The sequence below is a fragment of the Ambystoma mexicanum genome, chromosome 8 (genome assembly GCF_040938575.1).
Source record: "Ambystoma mexicanum isolate Mex_15411 chromosome 8, UKY_AmexF1_1, whole genome shotgun sequence".
In the NCBI taxonomy this organism is placed as follows: Eukaryota; Metazoa; Chordata; class Amphibia; order Caudata; family Ambystomatidae; genus Ambystoma; species Ambystoma mexicanum.
The window spans coordinates 1,498,147,447-1,498,163,620 of NC_090929.1; the positions used below are offsets into that span (position 1 = coordinate 1,498,147,447).

Below are 16,174 nucleotides of genomic sequence, written 5' to 3' on the forward strand. Positions count from 1 at the left end.
AGTGTGGTGTGGTTTCATTTTGTTCTAATCTCAGAGCACCCCCAGGCACATTTGCCTTTCTTGCCATCTCCTAAGCACACTGTGCATTCCATTGTATGAAACCGCTGCCTTTTAGTTTGGGCACCTATTATTCGCTTCTGACGAACTAGGCATAGTTTCATTGCACCAAGTAATTTTTGCTTGGTATTGTTTTACTGTGCCTCATGGGGGCTCCTCTAGAACGAAGGTCAGTGCCAAAATTGCATGTTTCAACAGCACACATCCTACTGATATGTTTAATTGTCCTCCGAGCCAGTTTGCTATTTCCAGCGACTTAAATATGTTCAGGCTCCCAAAGGCACATTTACCACCGCCTCAGCAGGTATAAAAACTGTCAACAAACAAAAGTCATCATGCACCACTGGGAGACATATCAAGCCCATGTTCCTGTAGAAATAGGTAATTTGCTTTCACCTTTTGCATCCTCGTGTTGCTTTTGGTCCTTTACTTGCTGATCTCATCTTATTCCCAGCATTTCTTTCTCTGAAAGGTACAAGTCTTGTCTTTTAGCACCTGACATATATGGCTAGTGCTACAAAAATCAGGCAAACTGCTTTTAACTATGTGTGCATCAAAAAGTAAATAAAAGGCTCACTAGAGGCCACAGGATTAAATATTTCAGTTAGAATGCATTTACTGGTTTACAATATTCTCTGTGTTAACTATGTGATGCCTCACATTGATCCAGTCCTAGATGTCCAGTGCTTACCTGAAGCTCAACCCCTTCAAGACTGAATTCCCACTATTGACATCCAGACCTGGCTCTCTGCTATGAACCCCAAGGGATGCACACCCCAGCTGGCTCCCTGTGCCAAGTCCCTTGGGTTCAGCATCGACAGACACCTCACATTCAAACAGCACATAGCAAGGAAGACATAAATTTCCTGGTACCAACTTGCTCTGCAGTGGAAAATCAAGCCCTTCATCCCAGAAAACAACTTCAGATACACTGTCCATGCCGTGTTCCTCTCCCACCTGAATGGCGGTAAGGCCCTTTTGGAAGGCCTTCTGGCAACTACACTGGCACCCCTGGAATGTGTCCTGCATGTTGCAGCAAGACTCATTAAAGGACTGTGCAAATTCGACCACATCATCCTGACCCTCATCGAACTGCACTGGCTCCCACTGCAAGTCTGTATCATCTTCAAATCCTGGTGCATCATCTACTCTGTCATTCTAAAGTCCCCAAGCTACCTCACTGAGAAACTCAGCATCTCCGTAGACCTACGATCCACCAGAAGTAAGGAAATGTGCAGCCTGAATTATGACAGTACAGGAACGAAAGAACCAGAAGACAGGCCTTCACTATCAATGCACCAAGAGTCTGGAACCTCCTCCCCGTCAACATAAGACTTGCCACATCACGTCTACAGTTCAGGAAAGAGCTCAATACCTTCTTCTTCAAGAAATGGCTCCCCCTTAGGTCCACACACCCTGCACTCCCCACCCTACCTGAGACTCTGATCTGCTCTCCACGGTCTTCCCCCATGCTGACAATTGCCCACCCTCCCCCGTTAGCTCCCTGCTCCTTTTTTTCAATGCTTCCCTCACTGTGTTCTTCCCTCTATGATTGTAAAGCACTTCGTTGCTTCCCAACCTAGGTCTGCGCTCAATAAATACACTAATAATAATAAATGTGAAAAACATGCCTTCCAATGACTATACCAAATAACAACAAAAAATAAAAATTAGAGAAATGTCTTCCTTCACATTGAATAGCCAACTATTATTTTCTATGGTGTGGCAGATTAAAAACGCAACTCAATCTTTTTACTCCACCACAAATGTGGCTAAGCCACATAACTAGTTTGACTCCTCCTCTTGTTTGTTTCAGTTTGGAAAAGCAGATTGTCTGCCATTCTAAAACATACATCTTTTGCAAAATTTCCTTGAGAAGGCACAAGTTATTTCATATAGACACTACTGGGGTTCAATTAAACATGCAATGTCATACGGAAAGTCAGAACATACAAAAGAAGAGATATCACATTTATAATTTGCACCATAAAAAAATGTATATGTACATTGGAAAACTGAAGTGACCTAGACTGGGAAGAGCATTGTTTCTTAAACATTGAGTCAGCTATTGTGCTGTTGCTAAGGGGACCAAGATGCCTAAACAGAGGGGAAAAACTGCTGGTCGAAAATGTCATGTCAACAAGATATGGTATTTGGTCTGAAATTAAAGCACAGGAGGTGCAATTGGTGTCTGGAGAGATATGCACCACCCACCATTTCAATATTTGGTTTGAGTATATGGCCCCCTATGTCATTTGTGTATGGCATTTTAACCACCAAGGTCAGTCTCAGTCTTTGGGATGACCTGCACACAATTCTTTGGGCAAGTGTGGTAAGCAAAGAACTAAAATGTAGATCTGCTGTTGCAGCCTGGAAGCTGATCTGATACTTCATTCACGACAATGCTAGACTTCAACTTACGACCACAACAGTAGACTCTGGACCTTCACATTCACTGAACTCCATTGCTGATGGCATTGTTGGCTTCAACCCCATCACACCAATTCTGGGGTGTGGTCTGGTCCCTGGAACACTGGTTCATCTGTTGTAGGTATGCATTAGGACCAAGTCATTCTGGAAGGAGATGCTGAATCATATCATTGTGGTTCTAGAGAGCAGAGTGGACTGCTTCTACTAGTGGTTATGTGATGAATGCAATGTACCATTTTGCAACAACTATGGTTGGAGTGTACTTTTTCCTCAGCAAAAGCTTCATTTTATGGCTATGGGATTAAAGACAGAAACTTGTGGTTGAGGATTGCATACACTTTCAGCTCCACATAAATATCAGATTGTGGCTTGAATCCACTTCTTTACAAAGAAATTTGGGATTCCTTTAACATTGGAGGGATAAAGGGATGTGCTGACCACATCAGATTATAATTTTCAGGTAACATGGATCACAGTACCCAATTTACTAAATTGGTACGAAAAGGGAATTAACTTTTATTACAAGGCAACATTCAGACGAGTTCACAAAAGCAGTTGGACTGTGGCTGAATAGCTTATGTTTGCCACACGTTCGATTACTTAGCTACAATGAAACTTTGACAAATCAGAACATAGATTAGCCTTGTGGGAATATGGAGGGTCTGCACTTATCAAAAATACTAATACTCGAAAGAATAAGGTTCGTGAGAGATTTAAAGGACAGTTCCGGGACTTTTTTTTTATTCTCCCTACGGTTCGGCCATGTGTTTTTAAGCATAAATCGGTAGATCGTAGAAAACTTTCCTATGGACCTTACCCGACTTTTCGTCCATTAACGCACTCGAAATCAGCCGCCATTTTCTGATAATCCTATCATTTCCCCCCATCGACCTGGCTCACCTGCGTTTGCGGCACTAAATCAAATCCCCCGCCCCTGAGCCTGACATCAGCAGACGCGTACCGCCCATTTCCCAACGCCAAAGCACGTTTCGTGTCAACAATCGCTGCGCCTCAGCTAATGAAGTGTCGCCATGGAAATGGCAGGACGCCTCTTTCCTCAATAAGTATAAACACACAGTTTCACAACACACAGCAGCAGATTTTCGATTCCATTACTCTCTCTGTGTTACTTTGAGTATTCTGTGACTCGTTTCTGTGCTCTGGTCAGCTACCTTCGCCGCTTCTAGGCCTTGTGAACACCTGTACCATCTCTGTAAATTATTTTACTTTCTTTACCACACAATGGCTACAATAATGCCGTATATGTACGAGCCCGAGTACACCGAGGAGGAACTACTGGAAAGGCAAGCACGCGAAAACGATGGGGATTCGGACGGCAGTTGGGAGGACCAGTCAACGGATGAAGAGCCTGGACCATGTCGCATGGACGGCGTCTCCACCTGGTGCACGTGCAATCGGTGCGAGCTAATGCCAACTGAGGAGGAGAACTGCTGCTGCCGTGAAAATTCCGGGTGCTTGGCCTACATTTCGGAAGGCGAGCCAAGTCCGCAATGCATCACCGAGCTGCCAGAGTTCAGGGAAGCCTGCCTCTCACGGACCGTGTTGAGGATGATGATGGTGCTTATGCACGAACTTCGCGGCACTGTTCGTCCGCGTAATCCGAGTAACGAGTAAGTATACTCTGGTTGTGATGTCAGTGATGCCACTACTATTTCATGGTCGTCTCCCACATATAAAATTACATCTACATATCATTCGAATGCATGTAAATTGGTTCCATATTGTGCATTTTCTAGATAGAATTTTTTTCAAAGCAGAATGACATTTTTTACCTGAATCGACAGTGATAAGAAAGTTTTGTCATTTTAATACAGTTTGCATCTTTCATTTTCACAGGTGGTACAGGCTGGTGGCCTATCGTTGCTTCACTTGGTGGCTTCACGGGAGGCTCGGACACCGCGTTCGGAGAGTAATACCTGCCTGTGCGGTACTTGCCATTAGACAACATTTCCCCAGCGACAGTGGACAATACCGCGGATTTTCCCTGGATGTGCTGCAACCGGAACTTTACAATGTGTAATGTTTATTATTTATGTTCAATTGAAATTAAGATCTAAAATAACACCCAACATATATTTTAACAATGGTTGTTTTGATTTTTTAAATGAATCTAGTGTGTCTCCATTGAATAGTCTTCCTGTGCCTTGTCTTGTCACACCACATGTCTCCGGCCAGCATCCTCCCTCACGCTGGCCGCCCACCTTCAATCCACATAACCGTTGAACCCATATGCAGCAGACATACATATGTTATTTTGCGGGTTGGCATCAAGCCTCCCGGCCTTGCCTCCTCCCCCAAAAATACTTACCACACCACTTTGTTCAAGCGTTGGCAATAAAAGGCTGTTGGATTTTATTGATACAAAACATGGTTATAGGTAAATAATCAATATGGTTGATCATAATAAATCATCCTTTTGGGCACCGGGTACAGAGATGACCCCCTCTGGCCCGTGCCGCCTTGCCACCACAGGCCAGCCTGCTGCTGACTAACTGCCTAGGCATCCAGGGTCTCCAGGGTGAACTGCACCCATATATTCTCCTGGGAGGGTGAGGTATTTATAAACTCACCCCCCTGCCTTCCATGTACTAGATCCTGCAGCCTGCCTCTTACTTGCAGTTAGATGGCCTCTCCTTGGTGAGGCCCTGCGGCAAACGAGTCTTGTCTGCACGACCACCGCCCCAATCCACCCCCCGCCCTATCAAAGGCAGTTCGCACCGGGGTACGTGCGCTGGCAAGTGGAGCTGTCAGGGAGCGATAAAGGCCAAGAGGTGCCAAAGACCATGTACACTTCAAAGTGGTCTATAGAGCATGGGTTGTTGTTCCCATGTCTACCTCCAGACCCTGTGTCTCCTGCCAAGCATCCCCCCTCACGCTGGACGCCCCCCTGCAAACCGTATAATGCCACGACATATACACGTCATTCATTCACAAACACACCCCCGTTTCGAATTCTTTATAACCCACTTCATATTTCTAATGAGAACTTCTTTGCGCTTTGCTAGTCATCCCGTGAAGGTGCTGGTTATCTGCTCTTCGTCTCTGTGAACTTCCGTGACCACTTCGAGCAAACTCGTCAGTTTGCAACCTGTGAACTGCTCCCTGTTCTACGACAAGAAACTACTCTGATCCCTGCATCTAACTGTTTGTTCGTCAAGGTAAGGCCATGTACCATAATCATTTTGCGTCCAAGACAGTACATGCAAGGAACTAGTCACATGTTCTGAGTTTAGTCAAATTATTTTTCTATTTTTTTTAAAGTTATTCAAATACTTATCCGCATGTGAATAACGTGTATAGTTCCAAGAACCAAAACGAACCTTGCATTGAACCTTTTATGTGTCATTTAATTTTTTAACACATTGGTATTCATATAGAATTGTTGATCTTTACTTTTCAGAACTTTCCACAATGCCTGCCTGTTCCATTGGCGGTTGCCCTTCGAAGACCCATAAAAAATCTGAAGGTACTATAATGCATGTTTTCCCTAAGACAATAGATCAGATAAGAGAATGGGTCCGATATTGCGGATATCCACCTTCTGAGCTTGAAAGTAGAGTCCTAGAAGTCTTTGCGGACAAGAGGGGTGATCGATACCGCATCTGCAGCAGGCACTTTAGCTCAGACATGTACTCCACATCATTGCTAATAAAGAAGAACACACCGCGAGCGAAGCGAAAATTGCTCTCAACCGCTATTCCCACTCTATTCGTCCACATCCCTCCACTGGTGAGTCAAGTTTACGTATTTAGCTCTCGGCCTTGCGGTAGTGTGTAGCATTAGCTAACGATAATTTCCCCATTTATGTATCCACTCAATATGAAGGCGGAAGATTCTCCATCCGTGTCGTTATTGCAGTCATCAGCCACTTCAAGCGCCTATCGGGTAATCTTACTCAGCTATTCTGCCACTGACTTGTTTTAGGCATGTAAATCAATAGTTTTAATTTATCGTGTAATTATTTTACCTAATGGTACACCCTTGTACTCGTCCTCTAGTCTTTGTTTTCAGTTATAATTATTGTTATCCAAAATAATGCAAGTACTGTCTTTTAGGGAGATGCTGATGTTGATGTCACTCAGATGCTCGAGGTACGTTTCCGGACAGTTCCATCGATGGAGATCATCAGATCTTGCATTCTTGTAGCGTGATTGTTACACACAATGTTTCTTTCGTTTTTAGCCATTGATATGTCCTTCTGTCGTCGCCCTCCTATGTGTCTTCTTTTTTCAATATTGTGTTCATTACTAATGAAAGTCCTATGTTTCAGGGAGTCGATGGAGCATTAGTCCAAGAAGAAGGGGGAGCATGCAGTTACCGGTCGGCGCAACAGCTTGCAGAAGTGTGCACCGCAGTTACAGCGTCCCTTGATGTTCTTATGCATTTCGAGGTATGGATACTGACAGTTCGATCAAGCGAAATCATATGACGTGATTACATCCGCTATACTTCCTTCTTTATTAACGCAAGTACTATGTTTCAGGGAGATGACGGAGCTTCTTCTACAAGAACATCACATCATCAGGTCTATTTAGATGAGCCGTTGACGCCTGCACAAAGTTTATGTTCTTTTTAACAAAATAGAAAACCATACTAATGCAATTACTGTGTTTCAGGGAGTTGCTGAAGCGTCATCTTCAATAATATCATCAATGGAAGTCTATGAGGAGCCCGAGGTATGGATCTTGACAGTTCCATCTAACTAGATCAACAATGCGTGAATAATTGTCGTTTGAATGTTCTACACAAAGCGTTCATTCATGTTTTGCTATTGAGATGTACGTGGGTATTGGTCCCCAAGTACATTTTGTGTTTTCAATATTATTATACATACTAATGAAAGTTCTATGTTTCAGGGAGTCGATGGAGCGTCAGTGCGTGATGGATGTGCTTATCATGAAAATATAGTCGTTGCAGCGCAAGAGGAAGTGGAGACATGCACACACGAGTCGGAGCAACAGCGTCCTGATGTTGAAGTTCGAGGCAAGAAAGTTTCAAAGAAAAGAAAGCAAAAGAAGGTTAGTGTCCTGGTCACTATATTATGTTGTTTTTCACTGTTAATAGTTCAATACTGTAAGTTGTGTTTAAACTGAACATCCCTTTTCCAATCTGTCCTCTAGTTGCGAGTGGGTGTACGAACTAGATCTACACAGACAATGAAGCGAACGAGAGATGTTGCTTGTCAAACCTTTTGGCAGGGACTTGAGACTGGAGATGCATCGTGCCAATGGGAAGAATATGAAGTGATTGACAACGGAGCTATACCACCACCAGCCATTGATAGTGAATGTCCTCCTGGTAGTTCGTATGCAGTCGGAGATCAATTCACAGAATCCACACCCGCAAAAACTAAGACCGCGAGAAAGTTGAAGAAATTGTTTTATTCACCCATCGCCGGAGAAGGAACAGATGTTGCAATGGAAGAGAATGAAGTGGACGACAATGAAACACCATCAATATCACTGAACATAGCGGAAGACGATATCAGAGATTCTACCGTTCATGTGAGTGACATGTCCTCAACGTTACAGGCCGAACCAGCTGGGATGCAGAGTGACAGTATAAGGAAAGAGGCCAAATTCATTGTATTCGACAGTTGTTTGATTGATATTATTATTAGGATGAAATGTGGGCATTCGGTTGGTGGGGGAAGTATGTGGGGAGCCATTGATTAATGTGACTTGTGCAATTTGAGGCACTAACCTTAAAATACATGCCACCTGTACAAAATATCATCCTTTCTCATGGTCTGCACAACCCATGCTGGGGCAACTGCCAGCAGGCAATCTACTTTGTGCAGCGGCCGCACTTTTTAGTGGTTCAAGTTTTAAAAAGTTAGAGTCTTTCTTTCAGTTTGTGGGAATCCATTTCATTGCGAAAACTCAGTTCTACAAATACCAAACCGATTATCTATTTCCAGCCATTAGCGAAGCTTGGAGAATGGAAAAAATGTCTATTGATAGTACATTCGCGGGCAAACGGTTCAGGCTAGCCGGTGATGGACAGTGCGACAGCCCAGGATTTTCAGCCAAGTACTGCACCTACCACTTTCAGGACATGGAAAGTAAGAAAATTGTGAGTTCGGTGGTCGTGCAGGTGTCACAAAGTACATCCTCAGTGGCCATGGAGAAAGTTGGCTTTGTAGCATCATTGCAAGAACTACAATCGCGGGGAATGGTGATCGACCTGATAGCCACGGACAGACACGTTTCAATTGCCAAGACAATGAGAGGAGAGTACAAAAATATAAATCACCAATTTGACGTTTGGCATCTTGCAAAAACAATCAATAAAAAAATGTCGGCTGCAGGTAAAAAAAAAGATATGCAAGGTATTTCACAGTGGTCCAAGTCAATCAGCAACCATCTTTGGTGGAGCTCAAAAACATGTGGAGGGTCGTTGGAAATTCTACTGGAAAAATGGCGGTCAGTAATGCTACACTGTAGCAACGTTCACCGCTGGACCACAAACCAACATTTCCACAATTGTGAACATGGCCATTTGTCCACAGAGGAGGCACGGAAGAAGAAGTGGTTGATTCCTTCATCACCCACTCACAAAGCCATTGAAAAGATTGTATTTGATAAAACTATAACAAGAGATTTGAGGGGACTCACGGAATTCTGCCACACAGGAGATTTGGAGGTGTTCCACAATATGTGCCTAAAGTACAGGCCAAAACGATTGCATTTTGGAGGGCATGATAAATCGGACTCTTCTAGCGGTCTTGGCACATAACCATAATGTTGGCCGTCAACAAAGTAGGACGACCGGAACTTTAGGCCTTCACTAAAAGAAGTAAACAATGGGTGATCAAACCAGTGTTTGAGGATATGCAATATGAGTTTATTGAGAGACTTATTGTTGATGTCCTAGATAGACACATACATGGAGTTGTGAACGAACCTGTGCAGGGGACAACTGCATTGCCACCCAACATTGCCTCTGTTCCATGTCCACCTAAAGCAGAGCTCATTGAGAAATACACATCACGGTTTAAATGATTGTAATTTGATTGTCTGTTCTCTCGAGTCTCCTCATGTCGCAGGCCCATTGAATATGTGTAGCTATGTATTGTGTAAATAAAAGTGATTGCTCAGTGTACATGCAATGTGTCTCTCCACCCTTGCCCCTCCCTTCACCGTGCAGTAGTGCGAACCACCCGGGTGTCACCTGTGACTTTGCTCTGGAGTCTCCTCATGTCGCAGGCCCATTGAATATGTGTAGCTATGTATTGTGTAAATAAAAGTGATTGCTCAGTGTACATGCAATGTGTCTCTCCACCCTTGTTCATTTGCGCATTAAATTAAACCAAACAGTAATATAAATCATTTTTCAAAAAAATATAGAATGTCTCCGTATTTATGGTTCGCTGGGGCTGCAAATGCACGCAGACAAAATGCAAAGATGGAGTGTAAATTTCAAGTCCTGTGAGATGGCCTTACACTGAATGTAGCCAACTAGGAATGTGTGCTCGTTCAAAGTGAAGGTCAGCTGCTTTGATTTTTTGCTCGGGTGCCGGAATGGCCCACGACTCAGTATAAGGTTCTATTGTTATTTGACCTTGACAGGCCGGGACCATCCCGAAAGACTTCTTTTTGGGGGTGTGGTGCAATAACGTAAGAAACGATAATGAATATAATTTCAGAAACGAAAGCCATTTAATGTTCGTTCATTAGAAGAAATAACGTCGGCATAGAAGGAGTGGTATTTCGGGGCTGCCCTACGCACAGACACAATGGAAAATGCAAATATAATGTAAGTAACTCTTTAGATGAGTTTATACCGCAATTTAATTACTATACAGTAGCTTTAAAGACGGGTTAAGTTGTACTTGTTCGTTCTATGTGGCATATTGTTTTGTACCGCACACTATCTTGAGGAGAACCATCTCCTTTTACGGAAGCACCTCAAAACCTTCCTCTTTGCTTCTGCTTTCTCTCTCCCTCTCCCCTGCTACAACTGGTCCACTGTCTGCGACCTCGGTCCTGGGCCCTTCCACTCTCCACTGCCTCCCTGTCAACCCCTGCACTGGGGGACTGTCTCAGTATCCTACAGCCCCCCCTTGACGTATAATACCCAGTTGCACTGTCCTAGCTATGAAATAATTTCCCGACCTAATATATAAAATGAATAATTTTAATAAAGATCTGATGGTGAGACTAATTTCATTTTTTATGTTTTTAAAACAGGTACATCCTTCATTATTGTATGTGTCACGAGTACCAGACACCGGCGGATGGCTTTTACAACCGCCAGTTGCTTCTCCGCGTGAACAACGTTATCACCCTGACCATTTTATGGGACGATCGCCAAGTACAAGTATGCCCTTACGCGGTACTAACGGCTAGATGCAACATACAGACCGTTGTGGTGGCCTAGTGCCTCGTTGTTGGAACAGCCATGCGATTATCAGTGCGACCGAAGAGCTTATTTTATCGTAAACCAACACCCTGTGTACTGCACACGAACATCGCTTGCCTCAAGACGAACTATTTTGGATCGAGAGCAAAGAAAAATGCAAATCGATGAATATTCTCTAAACATTTGATGTCAAATAAATGTACTTTACCAAATTTACAATCTTGCGGTTTGATTTAAAAGTACAGTTTCATATTCCGAATTGTGGCGCGCTGTGTTGTGAGCTGATCTGTGTTGCTTTCCGGGTTCTGTGTGGAGTCGCGTAGAAGACGCCTGGGCGCGTTTGCCTACGCAGCACAGTCACGTCACGGATAGAGGCGGGGAATATGAATGTTTTGATAAAGTCTGTTTCAGGGGCGGGGGATATGATTTAGTGCCGCAAACGCAGGTGAGCCAGGTCGATGGGGGGAAATGATAGGATTATCAGAAAATGGCGGCTGATTTCGAGTGCGTTAATGGACGAAAAGTCGGGTAAGGTCCATAGGAAAGTTTTCTACGATCTACCGATTTATGCTTAAAAACACATGGCCGAACCGTAGGGACAATAAAAAAAAAAGTCCCGGAACTATCCTTTAAAATAGACAAAAATTGAACAGATTACTTTTTGCTTGTCTGCCTTTCATATGCAGAGAAGTTGTATACATTTCTTATGGGAATATATATACTGTATGCCTTTCAAGGAAGAAGTGAATCTCGAATGGGAACTCTGCAAGCCAGGAATTTCAGAAGTATTTCTAATGTAACTAAGCAAAACAAAACGTTATGGTATCTTCCTAAAAAGAAAAGGCAAGATGTCCACCCTTCCTTACCCAAATAAAATAGTGGTAGGACCACCTGGTGGTAGTCAAAGCTCGAAATGCTTTATTGGCTTACATTTAAAACACAATCTAAAACAGAAAACAAAAAATGTTTGCAGTTACTATGGCATATTCATGCGTTTTAAGGCTAGTCGTTTTATAAAAACTTAAATAGTTTGAATCGGATCAAAGTGTCCACGGCATTTTAAAACAAATTAATTGCTTTTTGAACAGTTTGAACCCTGCATTCAATAAACAGAGGTATCATATATTGCTGTTTTTTTAGAATATGAAAAGTGCAAAAAGATAACATGAGAAGCATGTTACTTCTACATACTGTTTGGGATTGCTTTCGAAGCACATTTGCTAAATTTGACTGGAGGAGATCATTTTTAAAATGTAGATAAGAGCAACGCACCTCATGGGCCACATTTCACTGAAAGGTCTGTGCATAGGGCCTGATGTTGCAGCATATATCATGCCTTCAAGTCCACTCGATTTTTAAACAAGCAATATCTTCTTTAAAATTAGCTATTGTTATGCCCTCACTTAATCTACATCTATTTTCAGCGACGCACAGTAGACAGCCCACCAGAACCGGATTACTTATGCCAGACCTCTGCAGCCTATGTTTCCAAGCAACAATAACAGATATTAAGATACATCTTTTTCAGAGTTTACACAAGAGTTTGTATTGCAAGTAAGGCCTTGGGTGAAAGGAACTACACACCATTATGGGAATGAATTGTAAGGTTGCAGAAGTAAGACTCTGACATGGAGGTGTCATGGTGGTTGTTAAAGACTTTTATTAAATGTGAGAAAATGAAAAGAAAACCCTATCTTGCCCTAACTCGGGTTTCCCTGCCTCAGCAAAAATACTAATGTCTCTGTCAGGATGTCAAAAGCAAAAGTCCATAGTCCCATGTCAGACTCCTAGCTCTGTACCTCACGCTCTACGCTGAACTAAATTAAGGAAATATCTTCCTGATCCAGAGGAAGGATTCCCTTCCCCTGGACAAAAAGGTGGATCTGGGTTTGAAAGTTCCCAAAGTTCTGTTTCAACTGGTGGGGGAAATGTCTATCTTCCCTGGTCCATATATGGGAGTGCCAGACCCCGGTTAACAGACCAGGTCCACCTCTACCAGGTACTGTGACGAGTGCTCGTTTACTACTCCAATCTACTCTGGGTCCAAGACCCTGGTTGGTGGACCTGGTTCCCATTGCTACCAGGTGCTGGGATGAAGAAGAGTGGTTTGGATAATTCTCCTATTCAATGGTGGTCGCATGCCCCGGTGGGCAGACCTGGTTCACTCCCCCGCCAGGTACTTTGGTGCCAAAAAAGGATTAACCTACCGTTTCTTTTTTGCACACCGGTTTTACTATTCTGCCAGGTGTTATTGGGTTTTACTGTATCTTGGTTTTGGTGCGGGTCCCAGACCCTGTCCTGACTTCCTGTACCTTTGTGACCTTCCCTAACGACCCCAGTACCTTCTGGTTGAACGCTGGGTCTCCTAGTGACCAACAGAGGCTTCCAGTCGCTCTGCTCAGTCTTCCATGGTCTCTCTCACTCTCCCGTGCTCCTTGTTCTTTGCTTTAGCTCTGCAGCGGTACGACTTTCTCTGGTTCTGCACCCAGACTGCTCTCTCTCCCTCTCTGATTTAGCTTCCGCTGAGGCGGCTCTGCAGTACAGAAGTGTGGCTCTGCTGTCATGCGCTCTCCCTCCTGGCGTATCTGGGACCGTTGGCGTGCTCTCCACCATTGATAGTTCCCTCACGTTTTTGACGCGCACCGCCTACACTGTCTAGTCTTTTCAAACATGGCCGCCGCGGGAGGTTCTTATTCACAGTCGTCCCGGCTGCCAGCGCATTGCAGCTGATTTTTTTCTCCCTTTGGTTCATCGCTGGTGTTATTTCCCTTTGCCTCTCTCCTGTTCACTCTTCACCGCCCGCTGTGTTCTCACTCTCTTCGCCTTCTCTTTTTCTGCTGCTCTCCTGGTGCTTGTTCCGCTCTGAACGCCTCTCTTTCTTGTTTCCCGTCTCCCGCCTTGGTCCTTCAGCACCCTCTTCTCCTTCCCGCTGCTTCTGACCAAAACCCCTGTGCCTTCCCGGATACCTGCTACCTCTCCTTACCGGCATTCTCTTCTACACACTGCTCTCATTGATCCATCTGCCAGGGTTGTCCTCTACATGAGCCAGAGTCAATTTTCTTCTAAGGATACGTACACTGGGGATTCCACCTTTTGACACTGATACCTTCAGAGTCCTCTTGTTGGGCAGGATCCTGCATAACCCTTAGCAACCAGTCAATCCAGGTTTTTTTTGTGCCTCATTAGGCTTTTTTCCCCCACGCTGGTTATCGCGGGACCGGGGTAACTGGTCTTCCAAGCAACCATTGTGGCATCGTCCCGCGGTAGACCCCATCTCCATTAAAAGAAAAGGACTACCGGAGTTGTGGGAGAAAGAAGGCACTTGCAAACAACTACAGCAGCTCAGGTGAGGAGCAGGGGCGAGCTCGGAGTAGGATGCTCCACAGTGCTCTCTCTCTCTGCAGTTAGGAAGTGGTGCAAGGCACACCTTTACCTGGTTTTGGGGCCTGGGAGGCAGCAGTGGTGGTGGGGTGGTGGTGCCTGCGAGTATGGCAAGGGCTCTTCCTATTCTGGTGGATATGGTGGTGCAGGTTCATACCAAGGTAAGTTATGCTTGTTTGAGAGCAGTGTATGGTTTGCACTACTGCTCTTGTGGCAAATGCAGTCTATAGTTTTAGTACCGCAACATCCCTATATCTACATCACACCAGAGGGTCTGGGCCTGCACCTTGCTTCTCCTGTTAGAACGGTTTTCCCAGAAACGTAATCGAGGGGGACCCATGGTTTAAGGGGCTGCAAGACAAATGCAGGAGGTCTTGTAGGGAATACCCTGTCTAGAGAGCCTGGCCAGGTTCATAAGCTATTGAATGGAGCATGTAGCAGCTCCTGTTCAGGAGTAGGGTCAGGTAGAGGTAATTCGGCAAAAAATGTTAAAGGCTTGCCCTACTTATGGATCCGTTCTATCCTCTGAATCGAGTGGGGCTTGCAAAATGTTTGACTGCATCTCTATGCCGTACAATCCTTCCTCAACAGACTAGACACATTGTCATGAGAGGGCAAAGGCAGTAAATATGGCAAGGGAAATGTGCACAAGATCACACAGTGAATAGCTTTGAGTCAAACAACATGCATTCAGGAACCAAGACACATGTACACTAAAACCCAGGATGTGCAAGTAGAACGTGATAAGAATACAAATATATATGAAAAGGGATGTGGGGTAAGTGCTAGGAGGCTCCTTATGATTACAAAGAAAGTCGGGAAGCTCCTTACCCACAATTGCTGTTACCCACAATTGCGGTTCCAGAACGATACAGTTAGGGAAATATGCAATATCTCCAGAAAAGAACATATTACCACCTTTGGGAACGGCCTACACTGGCTGCCTGTGGAAAAGAGGATCCAATTCAAAACGCTTTAATTTACACAGGAATGTCTATATGGTAATCCCCCCTTGATACTTAAAAACATTGACGCATCATAAACCCAGCAGAACTCTAATCTAGCACTGCGCACCTGCTCACTGTTCCCCGTGTGAAAAGAACTAGAGGAAATAGCAGATAATTCCCTCTCAGAGCTGCCACGGCATGGAATGCTCTTCCAGCGAGTCTTTGCACGGAAGAAAAACCCACAGTATTCAGAATAAAGCTGCAAACACTATTGTTTGAATAAATCTCTTCCCCATCTCAGATTCATCGTTGTGCCGTTAACTCTGCAATGTCCTTGTGTAAACGAGCGCCCTGATGCCCGCAGGCTATGGCATGTTAGAAATGAACAAATACAAATAATGAACATCAATTTCTTTCTGTGGTACTACTTGCACTACTGGTCCAAACATATCCATGGAGCTGTGTGTGTGAATGCTGGGGCACAGGGTTATATGTGTTGGTTTCCCATTTTTTGTTGGGAGTATTTGCCGATTTGTAACACTCTCCAAAAGGGGGAGAACTTAATACATCAGACTCCCGACAAGGGACAAGGAGAATGAATAGTGATTACAGAATAGTGAGGAAAACATAGACCACTACCCCTTCCCTAGCCCCCCAGGGAAAGAAAGGCAAACTGGGACAAAATACTAAATCTATAATTGAGGAGTGACTAAAGGATCAAGATTTTGCTGCTGAACAGGGCAGAGTCAAAGGAATAAAGAACACAGACAAACTGGGCTGCACAGAAAAAGGAAAGCACTGGGGCATGTTGACTGTAAGACAGGGGAAGACAGAAAGGGAATGCAGGAAGCAGAAATTAAAAATAAGCACACTAAATTCGAAATCCAGGGAAAAGGGGACAATAAATTAGAAACTAGGAACTAGACACTAGGCTAAGAACCAGGAACAAGGGACCAGTCACAAACAGGAACACT

At 44.2% G+C, this 16,174-nt stretch overlaps 1 protein-coding gene across 2 annotated transcripts in view; it reads right to left on the minus strand.

Moving 5' to 3' along the window:
- The window catches only part of ARL3 (ARF like GTPase 3), a 444,006-nt gene that overhangs the window by 394,725 nt on the left and 33,107 nt on the right, over nucleotides 1-16,174 (minus strand). Inside the window, exon 2 of one of the 2 annotated variants that reach the window (XM_069611681.1) lies at nucleotides 454-522. The exons of the other annotated variant lie outside the window; for it this stretch is intronic. Coding sequence (XP_069467782.1) covers nucleotides 454-462 — 9 coding nt within the window. The 5' untranslated portion in view covers nucleotides 463-522. The remainder of the gene's footprint in view (nucleotides 1-453; nucleotides 523-16,174) is intronic. 2 annotated transcript variants of the gene reach the window in all.